Source organism: Leptosomus discolor, chromosome 3 (genome assembly GCF_034619465.1).
Source record: "Leptosomus discolor isolate bLepDis1 chromosome 3, bLepDis1.hap2, whole genome shotgun sequence".
In the NCBI taxonomy this organism is placed as follows: Eukaryota; Metazoa; Chordata; class Aves; order Leptosomiformes; family Leptosomidae; genus Leptosomus; species Leptosomus discolor.
The window spans coordinates 26,352,751-26,374,185 of NC_141393.1; the positions used below are offsets into that span (position 1 = coordinate 26,352,751).

Sequence of the window (21,435 nt, forward strand, 5' to 3'; positions counted from 1 at the left end):
GGTACTCTTCTCAGTGGATTGTCCTCTCACCAGGGCCTCCTCTTCACTCCTTCCTGCATGTTATGGGAGCATGGCGGTATGAAGTCACTGCTGCTTTTTCCTTTGCTCCATACTTGAAGCAACAGCCTGGATTCCTCACCTGGTGTTCATTGCTAGTCCTTCTCTGCAAGCAGAGGCTGGAAAAAGCACAAAGCAAAAGATTTTGAGTAATCATGGGGGACTGTTTTGTGGGTGAAACCGCTGTACTGCTCTGCAAATCCCAGCCATCACCAGAAACCTGGATCTCCCTATCACACAACCTCTCCCTACAGTAACAGATGAGATCACAGATCAGTTTGACAAAACCTAACTGAATAAGCTACTGTGTTAAAAAGTACTCTTGGTATTCCTCTCAAGCCCCAGAATACCTTCTTCATTCTTCGCCTCTGACTCATCTGACTATTCTCTTCACACGCTCCTCCAGCAGCTCTAAATCCTTCTCCCATATCAGTATGCTTTGTCTCTTTCTTTGTGTCTTTTACTCATTCTCTTGCATGGGACCCTACTTCCCAGCTCCCAAAGATGCTGAGGACCTTGGTGCAAGAGACATGGGGATGTGAAAAGGTTGATCTTTAAAAGCAATGAAATGGGGATATGGAAATTTTTTTTCATCCCATTATCATAGATATAGATTTTAATTCTACATACTGGGACATTTTCCTACTTAGGTACGTTATGGGAAAAAGTCAAGGCCATCTTCACTTCTTTTACTTAAAAATCCTTAGACAGTCCTTTAAAAAGAAAAATCCAAAACACTTAGAAATGTACCAAGTTTATTTTGGATAGTTTGCATTCTATAGCTAATCTAGTAGGTAAAGCTTGTTCTGTGTATTTAGCACATCAGGTTGCTCCTAAATGTGAGTGATATTTGTTGAGAGCCATTTATTAAAAATATTGCTATATTTTTAAAAATAAGCTCTCCTTGAAATCCCAGCGTTGAGCCAAACATCACACAGCACAGAGGATCTGGAAAGATGTTTAGAAAGCAGAATTGCCAGCTATGCCACTGCACAGCAAGTTTGGAACCTGAATTAGGAACCAAACTGTCAACCATGTGTGCTAAGATAGGATACCAGTCCAGAAACCTATACCTCGGCAATATTCTGAAATTAAGGAAACAAAGGCACATGAGAGATGAAGCCAACTTCATCCTCATCTCATCTGTTTTGAAGAGACATTTGAGCTTTTCCTACAGAAATGCACAGTACAGTTTGTCTTTTCTCAGAAACTTAATTAAAATAACTTTGTGTGAGTTCCAGTTGTACGGCTGCCTTGAGGACTCAACACAGAGAGGGGCACTCGTATGTCTACAAGTAAATATGTAGGTTCCGACCATGAGTGCAGCTCATGGCCAATTAAATCATTTCATAAATATTAATATATGTAATTCTATGAAGTTTTATCATTTCAAAGCTACTGGTGAGCATTCCACCTCCTTCTGGTTGAGTAGGTCGAGGTTCTGATTGAGTAGGAGGGACAGAAAAACAACTAATTCCTGACAGTAGCCAACATTGAGGGTTCATTCGCCCTAGTGATAAAGAGTCACAGTGAATCACCACATACAACACAATGAATCTCCTTTATTCTTTGCCTGCCAGGAGGTGTTAAAGTATCTGCCTGTATGTCTGTCCACATGTTTACACACTATTATGTCATCCACGACTGTACCTCAAAAACTTTTAACACTTTTGTACTTAGAACAGTTACACAGGGGGAAGAAAAAGATTACCTTCATTTTATGGATATGTTTGTGTGTCACAAGGAAATCAGAGGAGAGGCATAGCATCATTTACGGGATACCTGCACACCAAAATTCAGTGCCATATAGACTTTCCCAGCACAGATGTACACAGCCTTGGTCAGACACCAACACCTAATCTACTTTGCTTCCAAGCTGCAGGAATGAGACAGAAGAGAGCACTAGGATGACAGTACTGGGTCAGGGACCCCTGCTAACTTTTTTTAGAGCTTGTTTGGGCTGTTTCATCACACCCACAGCAAGTCTAAGGCAGAAAGGAGAAGCATGTTGAAGCCTCCTGACTCTAGTGCTTCCTTTTTCCCTGAAAAGCTCTGATAATCCTAGAAATTCAGATTTTTTTATCCCAGAGCAGAAAGACTTTCTAATCCTAGAGTGATGCCCAGCATTCTCTTGATAATATATAGTGCAACTAAGAAAGGCAATAAATAGATGGAGTTTATTTATATCCATGGATGACTGACACTAGCAAGCCAGGACAGCTGACAACAGAAGGCCAGCCTTCCCTCCCCCATCTTTTGGGCACAATTTCAAGTTGGCTTCCTGGACTGGGCAGGCAAGGGAAAGCAGCAGTTCCAAGTCATTAAAATTTACTGGGGTGGGGCTGGGGCGGGGGTGGGAGGTCCATGACTCAAACAGTACACACCACTGTATTTGAGTGAAGTCCCCCTCCGTGAAAAGAGCAGTGAGCAGCCTCATCAACAAGTGGCAAAATAGTAGTGGAAGCCAGCATGAGCCTTCCTGCTCCCCATGTTACAGAGAAGACACTGGGTGGGCTCCTCACTGACTGCTAATGCCCTTCTGTACTTAATAGCCTGCATTCTGATTTCTCTTATTCAGCTCCCTACTCCCTGGTTTGTTGTGGCTCTCTCTTCTCTGGCTCTTCCCCACATTTCATTTCATTTCATTTCATTTCATTTCATTTCATTTCATTTCATTTCATTTCATAACTTCAGACACTCCTTTTACCCTATTCACACACATTTTGGCTTCTATTTTTAGTCTCAATAAAATAATGCCAGATTAAAACAAAATCCAATTTGGATGGGCAAAGTCATCCTCTCTATAGGTAGCTTAATGCCAAAGGGCCAGATGTGAGAGAGAAGTAGCCAAGATATTATATAAACTCTCCCCAGTCTCTGCACACCTGATCTTGAATGACATTTCCAACACAGCAAGGAAATACAGGCAGTTTGCCATCACCTAACTACTGAGAACAAGCAATGCTCAGCCTCCAGGCAGGCAAAAATGCCAACTGCCTGAAGTCATTACTTATCCTACTTTGGAGTTTTCTTTGAGTCTGTCAGAAGTGATGGCTCCTAAAATTCAAGCTGGATTCTAGTTCTTAAACAGGGAAGCCAAATTCTAGTGGGTGTCCTTTCCTTTTTCTCCTGCTTTCCCAGTGGTCCTGAGACTTGGAATGTCCTTTCAATGGCACGAGACCAGTATCAACAGGAAAAAGCTCCTTCTTTTCATAAAAGAAAGGCAAAAGGTTGACTAAAGGTGTGAGAGGCAGGCTGCTCTCACAAGTTAAGGGATAAATGTAATTTCTGATTATTAGAAGTGAACACTGACCCTCAGCTCTAGCTGAGAGGCAATGGTTTAGACGTGATCTTCTTAACATCATCTGAGAAGGGCCAGGAACGCTGCTTGTGGCAGAGCTTTACACTCTGCTGGGATTTAATGAGACTTACATACAGTTTTCTGAGAACTTGAGAAACTCAAACATAGTCATGCCCTGTTGGTAATTTGTATCTCTTTTAAAGGCACTGGTTAGAGACATCAATATTTCCTCATTGCCAGTCATAAGGTAATAGTTCTCTGCTCCTTCGGAGTACCAAGAGATGAGGCAAGGAGAAGACCTTTCTTCACCCTTCCTTCCTTTCTGGTACTACAGGCTTATCTGTCATTATCTGACCCAAGAGAGATGCAACAACCATAGCAGGGAGAGAAATCTTTTCGCCCTCCTGTTTGCCCTCTTTATGAAACTGTGAAAGTCAGCAGGTGAGAGAGAGATGATCCAGGATGTTCTCGTGATGCATGGAAGAACAATAGCTTTAGGAAGATAATTCTAACAATAAATGTGAAACCAAATATCCTCCATTGTAACTGATTCTTTGCCCTCCCAAAAAAGGGAGGCACAATAGTAAGATTCACCTGAAGCTCCACTATTTTCCAAAATACAGTAAAATGGACTGATTCTGTTTCTCAGTAACCCTTTCTCTGCATGGAGATGACACTACAGAAAGATGCTGACAGAATGTTATTACTGCTGTTGACAAAGGCTGTACACAGGGTGAAAGGCTGCACTGGACAAGTTTCATGCAAGGTGCTGGATATCACATTGCTGTTCCCTTTCAGTGACCCACACAGAGGTTCTCAGCCAGACAGGTGGTTCTGGAAGGATTTATGTGGAAGAGCTCATCATTACCCCATTCCTGGACTAGGATAAGTAATGAGGTGACATCAGAAGTTGCTCTTTTGTGTCATAAGGTATCTTGTGCCTGAGTAGCCAAAGTAGTCTGAGGTAGAGGTTACTCGAGGTGCCCATTTGAAGGTCACCTTTCAAAGTCAAGGCCACTTGTGCAGTCAGTCACAGGAACAAGAGAGAACCAGGCGGGTGGCAAATGAAGATGAATTAACAGGATTAGTGGGAGGGAGGAGGCGTACCAGCAATGTGCTGTGCAGAAACCTGAGTGATTCCTTTTCCCAGCTGCTCTTGATGAAGGATTTGGACAGTGTGGTGAGACCAGCTGAAATCATAGCCAAGGTTTCTTTTGGGAATGTGGTAACAACATAAAAATAAATGCATTGGTGTTCAACAATCTATTGCCTTTCGAGGCTGCAGGGGAGCCTGGCAGAAGCTGAGGAAGCCTGGACAAGGCTGGGCAGCTGGGAATTCCACCCTCCTGTAGCAAATGGCTGGGAGTCTGACACAGCCCATGCACAGTGGCAACAGTATATATCCCATCCCATCCCCACCCTTTACGCTCCAAGGGAGTTGAGAGACACTACATAAAAGAATCTCCAAATCCCAGGCATTTTCTTTGTTTAGATCTGGCAAACAATACAAAGTGATTGTATGCATCTTGTTTAAATGCCTGTTGTGCTTACTTGCCTTTTTTTTTTTTTTTTCTTTTGCTGGTGCAGGACAATTCTGAAGCTTATACTTTTGCATATCTGTTAAAAGAATCTCTTGTTTTCTTTCCTTAAGCTTATATAAAAGAGGCTGCATTTCAGGAATAATGTTAGTTCAAGCAGTGGATAGATATTAGCCAGTCACAGCTTAGCACCTCCAATGTTAACTCTAATTTCAGGTCTCCAATAACAAGAGATACATGACCTTCTTACAAAGGACCACACAATAACGTGGATATAAAAAACCCTGTATATTTCTACCTGTCTACCTGTATATTTCTTGTAAAATGAAAAAAAAACCCTGGAGCATGCTAGATGCAAAGCAGAGTAAGTGCAAAAATGCTCCTTACTATCATTAGTTTGCAAGCAGGCTCCATTCATTGTTCTGTCCTGGACCACACTGCTTGCACATTCATCTTATTTGGATGGCGTTCAGACACTGCTCTCCACCTTAGCCTAAAGAAGGAAATCACTAGAAAACTAAGAACAGCAGCCTGACTTCTACATGGATTAGATCCAAACAAGCTTATTAATCCCCATATTCTTCAACTAGTCTCTTGGCAGTTCAGGATCCAGTTTTAAGCCCTTACAGATGATGACACTTTTTTCAAAGAGTTGCATACCTTTGGGACTTGGCATTCATGCAGATACAGGGGCCAGGTGAATGTCCAAAGTAAACAGACATCTGTGCATCATCCTGCAACTAAACTCAGATACAGACCTGGGAATCACAGGCAATAAAATCAAATCTATACCACCTAGCTCAAGAAGTTTCCTCCCTAGCTTCAGATTGTGTTTTGACATTCACCTTCTGTATGAAGTATTCTCAAGAGAACTAGAATACAAATAAATTAGTTTTGGACTCATGCTTTTAAACCAGACTAGGTAGAGATCTGAGACTTTGCACACATTAGCAGCCTTCACTGCTGTCAAACTCCAATAGTATATTACTAACTTTCACCTCCCCTCATCAGCAACTGTAATGCTTTTTTTCTTCTCCCAGCACACGCAGGGGAAAACCCATGTGAACACTACTAATGTTAACATTAGCACAATAAAACTGCATCACTGTTAATCAGTCTGAGTAAGAAAAGCTGAAAGTCCTGTCAAGTCTGGAGCCAGGCATTGGTCTTGCCCAGTTTTAATCAGGATTCATATTTGTTTGTAATATAGGTTATTAGCACATTATATTTTTGCCATAGCGAAACAGAACCCCAGAGGCATTCTGCCTTCTGAAGCTTTTAAAATGAAAATTTCACAAACTCTCAAGAAGTTGGCAGCAAATGAGAGAAGCACAAAGACAGAAGACAGATTTCACTCATAGTTGCTGCTACCGTTACAAATCAAACCAAACCAAATAAAATCAGCTGGGGTCATCACCTTGTGCATCCACTCCACAACTGCACTGAGGGGTTAACTATACTTTCAGATTGTTTCTGTCTCCAGGCTCTTGCAGACAAGAGTCTAGCTCAGGAGAAAAGAAGCTGCCTGCAACTATGCTATTATATCTTCACAGTGCGTTCTTTATCCTCTATTCTCCCCCAAACCTGCTTTGTGTTAGCATTTTCAAAAAGGAAGGATAATAAATATACTAAATTTCTAACTATGAGGTCTTCCACATAGCTACAGAACTTCCTTGGTATTTCTTGCCAGGTGTTCAAAAGCTAAATTCTGGTGGAAAAATGACACCTTTTTTACCTAGAACTTCACTTTCTTGAGAAAAATAATTCATGCGCTATTCACCTAATGCCACTAGAGAGGAATAGAAAATAAGGCAGTAAAACGTCTCCATATACCTTACATTGCTAATATATACAGTTAAAAAAGTGACCAGCCTGTAGGTTCCTTCCTTCATCATCTGAACTCGCCATATCAAACACAGCCTCACGAAGACAACCTGGAACTGAACAACTCACCATTCTACTTAGCTTAGCTGTTACTCAGCAAGCTATAGTCTGAAGAAGACTTGGAAAAGATAATTCATTTCTTAGTTCACAATCACCCTATATCACTAATACTAATTGAATTGCTAAAAATCCATGAAGCAGGAAACAATCAGTGTAATGCTGAGGGACCCTCAAAGTAATACAAAATAAAAAAAACAATATGATAATGGCTGTATTTTCAGAATGTCTGATAACCCACTAGCGGCTGGGTGTTCAATTTCAGTGAAAAATCAGGTCAGAAACATTTCGCATGTTCCCTAGAGGTAGTAATTCTTAGTATTTCTTTAATAGAATAAATCCTGTTAAACTTTCAGTAACTTTGACAGGAAACTGTCTGTTCAGACACTGCAAGTACCACTCAAATGATAGCTTGCAGATTTAGCTTCCTGTCTGTAGATACGAGAATCTCTGCCTTCTCTCTCATTAGGCCAGTGGCACACAGCTCGTACACAACTTCTGCTTCTCCATGAAATGAGGATGAGAGGCTGCCACACCTTCATTGTAGTGGTGGCTTGTTTCAGAATCCTGAGCTGCTTTGCAGAAATGCTGACTCTTATTCTCCCTTTTCTTTCATCTCAAGGGATCTGTCCTCAAGAGCTTGAGCCCACTGCACAACAATATCTACAGCTTGTATTCTCTTACAGTTGCACTACTAACCACCAGTGAACTGTTTTTCTGGACAATCCAGTTAAAAGTTTCTATACTGCCTCACTCCCTCTTCCTTTGAGCATCATTCTTACTTTTGGTTAGATCATTTGTGACACCTTTATGCTTCTTCTCTGCAGAGCCACACAGCTAGTCTCAGATAGGCTGTTACAGGAGAAGGTCTATTCAAGCTTCTCAGACATTTTTGAACATTTTTGTGCGTGTTTTTACAGAGGTTCTGCCTGGTTCCTCTATTATCTCTGCAACTTTTCACAGCCTTCTATCTTTAAATGCTTGCAGTTTATTCTGTAATCTGCTTTATGACTTGTGTCTCCAAGCCCTCTAGTTGGTATCTAGGATAGTAAATACATGTGAAACAGTAACCCCAAATAAGCTGCTGATGCGGGAAATCAGGGCCCTAGTGTAAGTAATCAATGGAGAGAGTGAAGAAGAAAAACAGCTGTTCCTGCAGGAAGGACCAGAGTAGTTTCTGTGACACACAGACTGGGCACAGCAGCCTCTGATGCATACCAGTGGCTTGGTGCAAAGCTGAAGAAAATATCATTCCTTGGTTTCCAAGGACAAACATTTTGCTCTAGTTAGTTCAAACACTGCAATATTTAGCACTTTTCTTGGAGCTATATACCTCTTCTAGTAACAAGGAAGCTGTGAGTGACCCACCCACCACAGTTCTGCTAGCCTACCCCTAGCCAAACTAGGGTTCTACCTAAGCACTCACACTCTTAGCTAAATGGCAGGCTAAACCCTTTGTTTCAGCTTCAGAGAGGATAAGTTTAGTACAGTGGAGCTTGTCTAGTCCTATAGAAGGAAACATGAGCTGAAGTTCTCAGTTCTCACTGGATTAACAAGTATTCCCAGAAAGGGGACCACTCTGAACTTTGTAGTTGTTATCTAGCCTATATTCTTCCTGCAGCTCTGGCTGTTGCCTTCCATCATTAATATCATCAACAATCCTCATGCATGCTCTGCATAAAAATTTACAGAAAGAGGGAAGAATAAAAAAATGCTACCTACAGTTACCACAGACACATGTTAACAACAACGGTACTGAGAGGAGATGGAGAGAATCTCTTGCAGATATTAAAATTACAGGGCGGCAACTGTGAAAGTGTTCTTAAAAATGTGAAAAAGAAGGCAGAATTCAGCACACAAGCACCTTCATGTAAGTCCACTCAGCCAATCAGTTTGGTCTAATACATTGAGAACTCTATTTTTACATTAAATTGTAAATTTATGTGTAACTGTGCTTTATATATGTACTAAAACTCAACTTGAACTGTACAGTAGACCAAAGCTTTTACCTCTACTATACATGTACTGCAGTGTTGATATAACTTTTTTTTATGTTGATAATCCCATTATATTCCATTCCTACACTGTCATGTTCCAGTGTGCTCTAGGGTCTTTTTCATTGACTGTGGCTATTTAGACTATGAAATTTCTGGTAGGATAACTGGAGTTTTTGGCAGGTGGCAAAGTGTGGGAGGCAGTTTGGATCTGTATAAGTACATTAGCTGAATGTTTGGGCTAGAGGATCAGCAGTAAAATCCCTGACATTAATAATGGAAATGTCACCTTTAAGTTTCAGTGCTAAATATCCAAGAGATTAATTGGGCAGTTCACCCCTATGCAAACTTTTTTTTTCAGCCTGTGAAAACACAGAGATCACTGCATTAGTGATACTCAAGTCATGTTTTCAGGGTTTTCACAGCAAAACAAAAGGTCAGAAACATAATCTTTTTAAAGCATTCTAGACCATAATTTGTCTGTATATTCCATCACAGCACCATCACAAATTACTGTGGGCCATGGGTAATACGGGTTCATCAAGACTACATTCTACTGCTAATAGGTCTGCATCAATCAAAAGTGGATTGGGTCCTCAGTTACTGAGACCTTAACAGCAGATAAACCAGTTTGAATTAATTACCCTCTAGGGAACGATGAAGATTTGATTCTGTAAGTCTCAGTGATTTTCCTTTGGGAACTTTCACCTCTCTGATTGACTGCACTATGCAGCTGATTCACAAGTCTCAACTATGTCTTTCTGAACTAAGGGGCTTTTCTGCAAGACTCAAGAAAAATGTAAAGAATGTCCTGGCCCTTTATTACCGGCCAAGATTAAACAACAGAGAATCTTTGAGCCAAAGCCTAAAGCAAAGAGGAGCCATTTTAGCCAAGTTTTTTTTTTTCCCAGCCACATTTTTAGGGATCTTCCTCTTCCAACTCTATGAAACTCAGCCTTTGCTCCCTTCTGTTTAGTCTTTTTAATCCCAGGAGGAATAAATTCCCTGCACAGCTGAACCCAGACTGTTACCTAGGAACCACTACATGCAGAGTAGGCAGCTGTGTTTCTTCTTGCTGAGAAAGTTTTTTCCCTGCCAGTTCTTGAGAAAGATGAAAGTATCCCAGCATGCCCACCCCCACTTTCCTGGTCTTCAGCACCGGCACTCACCTGTAGAATTTGTCCCTGGCTCACATGATGCAGGACTGTGAAAGTTGTTCTGGAATCCGTTCAGTTGCCTTTCAGTGGAAGTCACCCTAACAGGTAAAAGCATCAAATTAGACAGATATAAGAAGGGATACACCAAAGAAAACCAAAAGTCTCAAACAAAAGAAAAAAGACAATTTTCCTAGTTTACATAATCTCACTGGGATTGTAGCTATGTAGCTGTGCCTGAACATGGTATGAAAAAGGCAGTGACAGGAACCGACTCCAAAAAGGCAGAGCAAGACAGACAAACACTCAAGCCACCAGCAAGGCTTCAATGTGCCTAAACCACTTAGTTGTCCCAAGTGCCTTGAAAGATGATTCTGGAGGAAAACAGAGATAGTAAATGGTATTTGACCACCAAAGCACAACTCAACTAGTAATGCTGTGGTCATCTTATTCCAGTGATATTGAAGTAAAATGATTAAGCAACCTTAGATCAGAAATGTGAACACTGGCAAAAACATGCTACATTAAAAGTTAAGTCCTTGCATCTTGTCTCAGCATCATTTAGGCAAGATTCCTCACTTGTCTTGGAAACTGAGACCCATGGGATGCATTTCATCTCCAGTAGTCCAGTGCTAATCCTCAAGCAGACACTTTACAGAAATCCTCCTGCAGTTATCTCAGCATTTGAGTTACAGCAAAACTATATTCTGTGGAGTACAACTGTGCTTCCTTTAACTGTTACAAAGATTCATTACCAAACTGAGACCATGCCCTCCTACAAAAAAAAAAAAAAAAAAAAAAATGGGGCTACTCACAAGGTGAGGTCAAGCTATACAGCTGCAACGATCTATTCTGTCCTTAAAATCTATACAATTGATCCATCTGTTCCTGGTTTGGCCTCTCCTCCCTTATCTCTCCTTGCCTTCCTTCCTGCCCAACTCTGTTCTGATCACTCCAGACCTCTGCTGTGCAGTCCTCTCTCTCTGCCAGAGTTGTTCTTCGCTCATTCAGCTCTGCCGTGTTACACAGTTACTGTGAGCTCTTCCCGAGAAGAGCACTATAATCTCCAATCCCCATGTGATGCTCTGATGACTAACAGACCCAGGCACATGTGTGCAGTTTCTACAGCTTTGACTGAAACCTTTTGCTTTCAGATTTCAAAGACAGCAAGTTGCCAGTAATCCAGGTGCTCCTGGCAGCTAAAAGGCCAGTGAGGGACTCCTGTATTTTATCTCAGCTGGATTTTAGTGAAATAAATTGGAGTCCATACAGGAAGGGAGAGGGATGCAGATATGGCATTTGCAAAACACAACTCCTTACTTCAGTCAGCCATAATTTGAAATGCTATTGTCAAATGAGGTGCCTGTTTCTATGTTTATTGTCTCTTGGGGAGAATTTTGGATCTGTACTTATGGTTTCTTTTGCTGCTGATACTGCATGATCCTTCTGGGAGCTGAGAATCCAGATGGATCTGTATGCTCCTTACATAGAGATTCCATGCTCATAATTAGCTTGTCCACTTTGTTAATGCAGCACAACTGACGGCCAAATTCAGCTCACCCTTCTGTAGGTAGAATGCAATAGTAGTAGTTGAAAACACCATCAAGAATGCCAGCAAATACAACAAAAAAAAAAAAGCCAAAACAGGGAACAGTCACAGCTCTACATTCAAGTGTGGTTTATGTTTAGAGAATCTCTTTCTCTCTACAGACTTGTCGTCCTTTTCTGCCTACCCACAGTCTACCTTGATTCTTGCAGTTGCAACTGTCACCTCCACACAGCTCATTCTCAGATCTGCTTCCAGGTCATTGATCTCCCACCACACTAAACTCGCCCCTCAAGTTCTCTCTGCTGTCCTGATGGAACCTCCAGTACCAGAATATATTCACTACTTAAACTGAGTTAATCCCTTTCCACTTTCTTCTCCTTGGGTTGGCTGAAACCCTACTGCCTTTCTCAGTTTCCTGCTTTTAATGTCTGTGTTGGTTTTGCTTCCACTTTTCCAGTTCAATCAACATTGTTATGTTTTCCATTTCTTCTTCTTCAATACTAACAAAAACACAGTCCCCACAGTCCCCTCCACTTAAATATCTGTCATTTCCCTTTTCTATCTCTTATACAGCTAACCCCTCCTTGAAACTGATACCAACTTTGTTCATTTAGGCACTAAACCAGCCCTAAGCTGCCCAGCCTTGGAATGCAAATTTGGAGGATGCTCTTGTTCCACAGGTGACAAAGAAATACTTTCTTGACTAAATTTTGAACACTTTTGTTTTAACAGCCTATTCCTGGGATGCTATGAACGCATCTAACGGTCCAGGGGGGGACAGAACTGACACTAACAAATTCACATCACAAAAAGTCCAGGTTTGACAAGAGGACAGCAACATATGTGAAGACCCAGAGCCAGGAAGGCTTGTTCCTCTTTGTTGCTCTTGGACAGGGTATCTCCGCATGTGTATCTGTGTGTATGATCTGAGGCTAGCCAAGGGCTAAGAGCTACAGGCTTAGCGAGCCCAGCTGTGTCAGGGTGTTAAATCAAGGCATGTCTCTCAGATGCACTGCTTTAGCTGCCAAAAATGTCTAAGGGTCATGCAGCCTGATTAACCCAATACTCAGGAGCTAAAAAAACAAGTGTGCCGCAGTACAGCAGTAGCAAAAAAGCAACAGGGGTTCCAGTAACAGTTACATGCTTGCTCTCCTGCTGCCTGTCCTCTTTTCAGTGGGCCCTCCGTATGTGTGATGTACCCAGCTCACTTAAGACACTTCACGCATGACTATGAATAAGCACGCATGGGCAAGACAGGATACAAACCAGAACCACAGTGTTTTACAGGGCTTGCTTCTGTGGCCATCATCCTACACTTGGCACATTTGCCAGGCTTGGCCAGCCTGTCCTAGAACAGCTGGCTACTGCTGTATCCAGTTGCAGTCAGGACTCCTCCCTGCTGTGGGATGGATTTCCTGAACCCTGGAGAAATGCATCACCTCTACCCTATTTCTATAGTAGTTACAGTAGAGCAGAACTTTGGCTCTTCTGCTGCTGGCACCATGCAAAGCAAATATACAAAAGAAGAACAAGGTAGAAAGATTTTATGCTGCAGTGTTGGGACTTGAAGGGAGTATTTATTTCTAAAGGTTTCCTGAATAAAGTTGTTGGAAATTACATTCACAGAGAAGTTCAGTACAAGAAATTATGCCATGTTGATCGACATCCCCAATAGTTTGTGATATTCCAGTCTATTGCTAGTAAACTTGGTGATCTTCTTGGCTTTCTCTCTCCCTGGTAATATCTTGAACTATGTGGTCCATTTCTCTACCTGACATTTCCTCTCTCTATATACAGTGGTCTAACATTGACAGCTGAATTTTTCTGAGATCCTTTCTTTGACTGACAGTTCTGTTCACAGGCTGTTCAAGGCCTTGCTCCACTTGATGCTGTCATAACTAGAGAGCAGGTTTCTGAAAAGTTACTATAGGAATGACAGCACAGAAATTTGTACTTATTGTGACTTGTCATTCCTAAAAGCAGAAAGATTTTCTGTCTGCCACCTGTACCAGTTCACTCTGGGTTCTGACAGTTGAGCTAATGTATTTTTCTACTTTGCATGCTGTTGTCTGTAATATGAAGATTCAGTACACCAAATGCTGCTCCAGAGACATCTGCTTCATTCCACAGCTTATGAATACTGTATCTGTGATCTCAGACTCAAAATGTTGCGCTCAGCTATCAGCAGGTCTCTGCATGGTTCACAGACCATGCCACCAATAGTAGTGGCAACATGAATAGCGGAAAGGACCCAGTCTGACTCTTGGAAAGAAAGAAGAGATTGCTGTGTTAGCTGTTCAAAAACTATCTTCCTACTTGTGATATGAGCACATTTGATCAAAACTATGGAGCCCCATGAGACCATTTTATGGGGCTACATTTCAGTGTAGAGCTACATATCAAACCATTTGTCCCAGTTAATCTTTTTCCACACCCTAATATGGGCCTCAGTTTTCCACTCTGTTAGCTTAAGCAAGGAGTCCTCTTTGGACACAATCCATTATAAAGTCAACCTACCACCTTTTACAAGTTGAGAGACTGAGAAAAAAAGAGAGGCCAAAAACTGAAAAAAGACTGAATTGTCTGTCTCTTCCATTACTTTTTTCCTTTATGTTTTAATCAGGGAAGTGTGCAAGTTACTAGATAGTTTTTGAATTAGTCAGTAATGTTAATCTGTAGCATCTCATTCTGTTTGTAGTTGAGTTTTCTACTACTTATTCTTTTCTTCCTCTTCTGGAAGCCACGTGTGCTGGCTGGGAGAGAATTGATAACGCATGCAAGGAAGAGATAGGTCAAAGAGACAAAAGTTGATTTTAGTTTGTCTTCACAGTCCAGTCTCTGCAGAAATTCTACAAACAACTTTAAAAAGATGATTTTTATTAAGATGTTAAACAAAAGCCAGGCAGTGCAAGAGCAGACAGAGAAATAAGGTCTGGCTTACTGAAATAGATGAGGGGGGGGGGGGGGGGGGGGAAAAGAAAAAAAAAAAAGAGACATGAGAGCTTTAACAACAGAATGGAATTAGTTTCAGTGAGTCTTGTGGAAATAATATATAGCACTGAGATCTTCTTTGAGGAAAGAGATCAGGATATAAGTCAACAAGTATTATGGGTGAGAGTAGGCAGCAAATCAAAAGTGACCTGATGGAGAAATGGCCAAAAAGCCAAAATTAGATTATATGTTATGGAGAGGGATATTTGCCATGTCATAACCTAAGGATATGGTAGTCCCCCACTGGAAAAGTACAATTCTGGGTGCCACAATGCAAGCACTCTAACAAAATGAAGAAAATACAGTCAATTCAAGACAATTAAGGACTTGGCAGGTGGAACTACTATCTGAGGTTAACAAAACCTCAACAAGTCTAAGCAACACCAGGAAACTCCAAGAAGTAGAAGAATATTCAAAAGATGAAAAGTATTTGCAAGGGAGAGCATTTAGGGTGGTTCAGGAAGGAGGAACAAGGTACAACAGGATGAAACAAAGGAAAAATTCAGATTGCATATCAGGAGAAACTTTCTGATAATAATATTATCTAGATTCTTAAATAGTCTTTTATAGCACATGGTGGCGTTTCTGCCACTGGAGTTTTTTGAAAGCAGACTACACACAGTGTCCGAGAATACTTTGTACAGAATAACCAGGGACTGTAAAGAACAGACTGGAGCATGAAAGACATCTTTTTCTTTTCTAATCTATATTCCTTTGACACAGAGGCTTCTCTCCATTCACCATTCACTCTGCTCTGTGGATGCATCTCTGGTCATTTCCTGACAACAATGAATGGATTAAATTAGACTGAGACATAGCAGTTTCTAAACGATGAACTCTCAGTATGCTGGAATATAGCTGGGCATTGCTGTTTTCCATGTAAGTGAAAAAATGTTACTGCAAGATCCCATGAATGGCAAGAATGGGTTTGGAGCCTTGTGCTGGAGACTGAAAGGCAACTTGGAAAGTATTTCCGGAGTGGCTCCTTGCAGCCTTCAATACTTGGATTAGTTTTCTGAAATTCTGAAGGAATCTTTTGCTTTTTTTCCCCCTTCTGTGCATTTTTGGTGCTGAACTTTTTCCGGTTTTCCCACACTCCTGCCTGTCACAGAGCAGAAACCACAAAAATGCAGCAAAGTAAAGTCTGTCCAAGGAGCTGCAATTCCATCTCACAAGGATAAACATTTCCTCTGCCAAAAAGTGAGCACAGCACACCGGCATCTTCAAATACACATCCTTGCTGCCCAGCAGAGAAACCCACTGACATAGCCTGTCACCTGTACTAACAAAAGCTACCCAACATAAAAGAAATCAGAGAGCAAACCCACCAGCATATACCTGCCAGACCTGATGCTCACATCTGCATTTGCTGAGTTGACAAAGTCTACTAACATCTTGTTTTCTTTTTAAATAGTTTTGGGGGATTAATTCAGTGTGCTATCTCTTAAGATAGCAAGAGTACAGGCAGGAAATACACAAGCTTCCCCAAAGCAGTTCTGTCGAAGCTCTTTAAATATGCCTTGCAGTTCCAGATTTGATCCACACACACTGACAGTGCCCTAGCGTCTTCGTCAGGTGTCTTTCATCAGTAATCTCTTACTAAAATGTCTTTCTTTAAACAGGAAGAAAACACAGAATCAGGAGACCTCACAGGAACCTGCTCTGAAAGCTTTACAACTCTTCTGGCTGTATGGCAAGTATAAGAGAGGAAGTTATGAATGCAATTTTTGCCCTTCAGTGTTCAGGGATGAAACAAGTCTAAGGATACATGAGGAAAAATCTGATGAAGGATTTAGTCTAAAGCAGTTCTGTCATTTAAGAGGAAATAAACAGAGAGGTGAGGAAGATACAAAGAAAGGTAAAGTATAACAAGAAAACCCAGAAGTCTTGCTCACATTCTCTCATAATGCACAAAAGAGAAGACACACCAAGAAATGGAAAGGAAGGAAACTTACAATCAGTAAGCAACATTTCATGGTGAATTTTTTGTTGTTTTTAAAGGTAACACACGTCAAATCCATCTACCTTCGAATGGCAAGCACTATATAACTAAAAGCTTAGTAAAAGTTAAAAGAAGGATTTCTACAGATAATGAGGAAAGCTATTGTTACATTAGGCACAATATAAACACTTTAAATGAAATAAACACTTGTGCTTGAAGGCATAAGTCAGTCATTGTGTGTTAAATTTATGGGGAAACTTGGCTCAAGGGCAGATTAGCTTGTTAAGGATATTGGGGGTTTGGGGGGTTTTTTTGGCAGCCTCTTCTGACCCACCAGATTCTAGTCCCCATCAAAGATTAAACATGGAAGGAGTGACTCAAGTGCCTAAACACAGATGTCTCGTACCATACTTTGTACTCTCAAGTTATTTGAGACATCTGCATGGGACAGCAGATACAACACAAGATCTGCAAAAGACTTGTGCTCATCTGGAGTAGCAGCTGGAGGTCAGGCAGAATAGCCCTAGGCATCTAAAATGTCACTAGCAACCTGTGTTAAGGTAACTGAATCCCACTCTGGATCAGATATTTCTCCAATTCAATCTGGCAGTTCCTATGTCCTTATGTTTCTATGATTTCACGGTCTTACCTACCTTACCATTGTGAAACACTGCAACATAGTTCACACCTATTTCAGTACACACAGCTCAGGTTATTCTGAGATTTATCTTGGACAGCATAGCCAAAAAGATCTATGTCAGAGTGGCATGTAGACAGGTTCTTCAATATTCCTTCTTGGGGGAACCAGTGCCAACTCCCTGTTGTGGATGGAAAGAGATAAAACTTACTTGGAAATCCTCTGGGCTGCAGCCTTTCTGACCACTGCCTGTCTGTGGTTTGCTGGAGGCTTTGGAACCAGCAGAGAAGGCATACCCTGGGATGGCATCACTTTATGCAAACTGGTTGCCTTCTGGATACTAGAAGTGGCACTTGATGTCTTGCGGGCATCAGAGCCAGCTGGCATAGATACATGGCTGGTGCTCGATTGGGAGTAGTTGGCAAAGACAGCCTGGTAAAAAACAAAAACAAAAACAAAGAAAAAACCCACAGTAATTGGTGATTACCTCCCTGAATATTGTTGAGAGCTGACGGAGGTGGGTGACATTTTTGTGAGGGATAATACCTGCCTGGTGAAGGCAACCCCACGACTCCCAGGACAGTCCCACGCATAAAAAGAAGAGTTAAGTGGTCAAGTCAGTGAAGTAGTTTGTAGAGCTGAATTTTATCCCCTTGGAAGCTGGGACTAGCTTCTAGGAAGGCAGACAAGCTCTTTACTGCCACAGAATGGTACTGTTCTGGATTAAAAAACAAGAGGTCCTATCCTCAATCTAATCTTGTAGTGGGCTCCCATCCACAAAGAATTAAAGCCTTTATTGCTTTGACTGACTTTCTGCATTTATCTTGCTAAATTATTCTTTGTGTGGGAGATAGGATTGAGACACAGTTCTAGGAAAGAAAAAGGTTATGGGGAAGGCTTTACAATGCCAGTTCTTCAGTCTAACCCTGTAAGTGCTTGGAATAACAGAAAGGCTCTAACGTACCTTCTCTGGAAAAGGGACTTTAGGTCAGCAGTTGACAAAAAGGAAATCCCCAGTAATACCAGGAAACAGAAAATATTTCTATTCCTGTAGCAGGTGGGAGAGTAACTATGTTGGAGTTTTGTCACAGGGAACAAAAGAATCTGCATGTTACGAGACACTGGAGAACTGAGCAGTGGACTGGCAAAGCAGGGAGTGGGAAATGGTTCCCTACGGGAGCTCTGCAAACTGCTCAACTCTTTTCAGAAAGGAGTAACCTGCTGGGAGTTCTGCCTTGTCTTTCCTCGAAGTCAGTCAGATTCCCAGGGCAAAGAGGCAATACCGTAACTGCAGTTTGGCAGCTAGAGGCCACTGATAGGAGATGAGGGGAATAGCTGAGCAGTCGCCAGTCACCTCAGCATGACCCTGGGAGCAGTGCCCTTCATTGCGTTTGTCCTCAGTTTCTTCTCTGGTGAAAAACACACAAAGCCACAGCGAGCGGGCTCCAGGCTCCAGAGAAAACCACAGTCTGAGCGCTGGCTGAGTCTCAGCGCACAGACAGGAAAAGCCCCTCTCCCCCGCAATTCTCTGGCAAATGGCAGGGCAGTGGTGTGTGGGAAGGTGTTTCTGACAGGCAGAGCTCTAGGGAGAAAAGGAAGCGCAGGAGCCAAAAAGGCCTGTTTCCTAACTACAGCTCACTAACAAGATGGCCTTGAGCTCCCAATCCTTCTTAACCTCTCCCTTCCCTGAAGCTCTATCTTGATCACAGCTTTCAGATTTTGAGTAAGTAGTTGGTACAAGTGCAGAAGTCTGGAAAATAGCAGTCACACCCCACCTCCCCCCAGCAAAACAAACTACAATGGAACTCAGTTTAGTCTCTTGCATCTTCAAGTCTGAACATCATGGAGCTGGGATGGAGACCCTCAAGTCACTGCACCCCTTTCTTATTCAGGGGTGACATTTCATTATGCTGTTTGATATTATGTATATTTCCTGTAAGTTCTTTTTCTTGTTATTAAAATCACTAAGATCCTAGAGTCCACAAAGCATAGTCTTAACCTCTTCCCTGTGTTAACATGAATTGTCAAGGAGGTCCATTACTCTGAAGAAACAGCAAGCATGGATGCTCAAACAAAGTCTGCTCAGCAAAAGCTGGGCTGAGACCTGCCTAGAGAAAATGTTTTTCTTGGGGGTAATGGACTTCCAAAAAGGTCTTTGTCTCTACACTGTGCTGAGATTCTGGCTGCTTTCCAGGCAAGGATGGGGAGACTGGAAGCTGACATGGACCATGACTTCTGGATTCAGCTACAAAGCATACTGCCCTGCTGTGAACTCCATGGGGACAGGACAGGAAACCAGGAGAAGCTACCGTGCAAATAAAGAGGGCAGCTGGGGAGAGCAGAGCCTGACCACACAAAGGAAGGGTTGGGAAGACATTTCAGCACATCCAAAAAGTAAGAGACAGACCTTATCACTCAGGATTCTGAAGGCTCAGGGTCTAGGGAGAGCAGGAGCCTAAACAAACCCTGACAGAGGCAGTCCTGAAGCAGGTAGCACTCTACAGCTATTGTGGCTGCAAGTGAAAAACTTTGAACCACCCTTCCCAGGCTGGCACATTTAACTTGGTATTGAGGAGACACTTGCTTCCCTGACAAGTTTTTATGGCTACAAATCTGAAAAACACTTAGAACACTATGAGACTTTTTAGTTAAAAATCATGTAAAGCATTAGCGCATAATTCTCTGGGGAAGCAGGACAGCATTAACCCTGTCTTCCGCATGATGAATGTTAGCACTGACAAAGTGATTTTCCCTAAACCACAAACTGAAGCAATATAAAAAGCTACGTTGAGAGGTCAGACAAGATGCTGACTCCCAATTCCATGTTTGCCTCATTATATGACACCTCTCCTTGCCTCCACATCTGCACATGAACACCATACACAAAGTGCTATCTGTACAAAATTAGTAGTTTTTAATTAGAAAATCTCAACATGTACAGCTTGTTAGTAAGGACGATGGACATCTAAGAGTATTAGCCAGTAGCAGCTGAGCTCAGGCTGCTCATGATTAAAAGCAGGGAGGTACTGTAGTACTTTGAAGAAAAACAGATATATTCATGATCTTCAAAAACAGAAAGAATGTTCCTGGCACTTACCATTCCTGTATCTAACACCCATCCCTAGCACACTAACAGAACAAGTGTTGCAAGCAAAAACATGTTCATTCTGTGACCAGAGGAGGTAATGAAGCTCATTTCCTGTGAATCTGACTTGGGGCTGAATCTTACACTATCTAATATAAAGCGTGCCCCAAATTATGCCTCCCTTCATCGGTTTGGACCATTCTTGGGTTGATTTTCTGCTGTGTAATTAGGAGTGGCCTCATGCTGCAGCCTTTGCCTTAATGGGAACAGTAGTTGAATCCCCTTTTCAAATATATAGCTCTATTTTCATGAAATTAATATGAAACACAGCTTTGAGATTCCTGTCTCAAAGTCATTCAGTTTAAATTTGATCAGCAAGTCTGAAAATGCTGAGAGACTCAGCGGTGTATGATAACTGACAGACAGATGCACACACACGTGTATTACATAAAGATCTGTGCAGCTAGTTCCAAATCACTAGTGCTGGAAACTGAGATGTTTATAAGCAATAAACAATGACAAGAATTTATGTTAAAAAAAGAAGGGAAAAAAAAAAAGCAAACCCAACAAAATAAAACCCATCACTTTTACAAAAGCAACCGCATATTAGATGACACTGCAAAAAACACAAAGAATTAAAAGGCTTGGAAGACCTTTGGAGTCATATAAATTGTTTAGTGGAGATTGTTTTGAACACATATTAATGCATTCAGTTAAATCAGTTTGGATACAACACTCAGCTGAGTTGAAAAGTCACAAAGTGGTAATAAAGAACAGTCTCAAAACGTACTATTAACTGCCATAGTGTGAAAACTGCAGTAAGAGGAACATCTTGGGGTTATCAAGAAATTTAAAGACCAGCAGCAAATTCATGGTATGCACAGACTGTCCTGAAGCATGTCTTCCTTGCTAAATTCTTCAGAACAAGACTAAAATATACTAAAATAAGCTGACTTGGTGCCATCTCTTTTGTCTCTCTTTTGGTACTGGGAGCTCTCTGAAGCAAGGATTGGGCCATAGCATTGTACTGGAAAGATACTTAGTAAATCTGGGCCTTAACATAATCCTAATAATAGTGACAGGATGAGAAACATGGGGACAAAATTTCAGCTGGTATAAATCAGCACAGGCTACTACTTTCAGAATAGTTGTTCTGAAAGACTGAAACTTTGACTCATCAGTATCACAAGACTCAAATAGGAAAAATAGCAGTTAGCACATTCAGTGGTAAAACAAACTGAGGGAG

General features: G+C 41.6%; 1 protein-coding gene across 1 annotated transcript in view; it reads right to left on the reverse strand.

Annotated features, from left to right (window-relative positions):
• Positions 1-135: 135 nt before the first annotated feature.
• Positions 136-21,435, reverse strand: part of TTLL5 (tubulin tyrosine ligase like 5) — a 130,355-nt gene continuing 109,055 nt past the window's right edge. Inside the window, exons 31-33 of the mRNA XM_086463174.1 lie at positions 17,316-17,536; positions 10,001-10,086; positions 136-176 (exon numbers count right to left, since the gene is read on the reverse strand). Coding sequence (XP_086319300.1) covers positions 136-176; positions 10,001-10,086; positions 17,316-17,536 — 348 coding nt within the window. The remainder of the gene's footprint in view (positions 177-10,000; positions 10,087-17,315; positions 17,537-21,435) is intronic.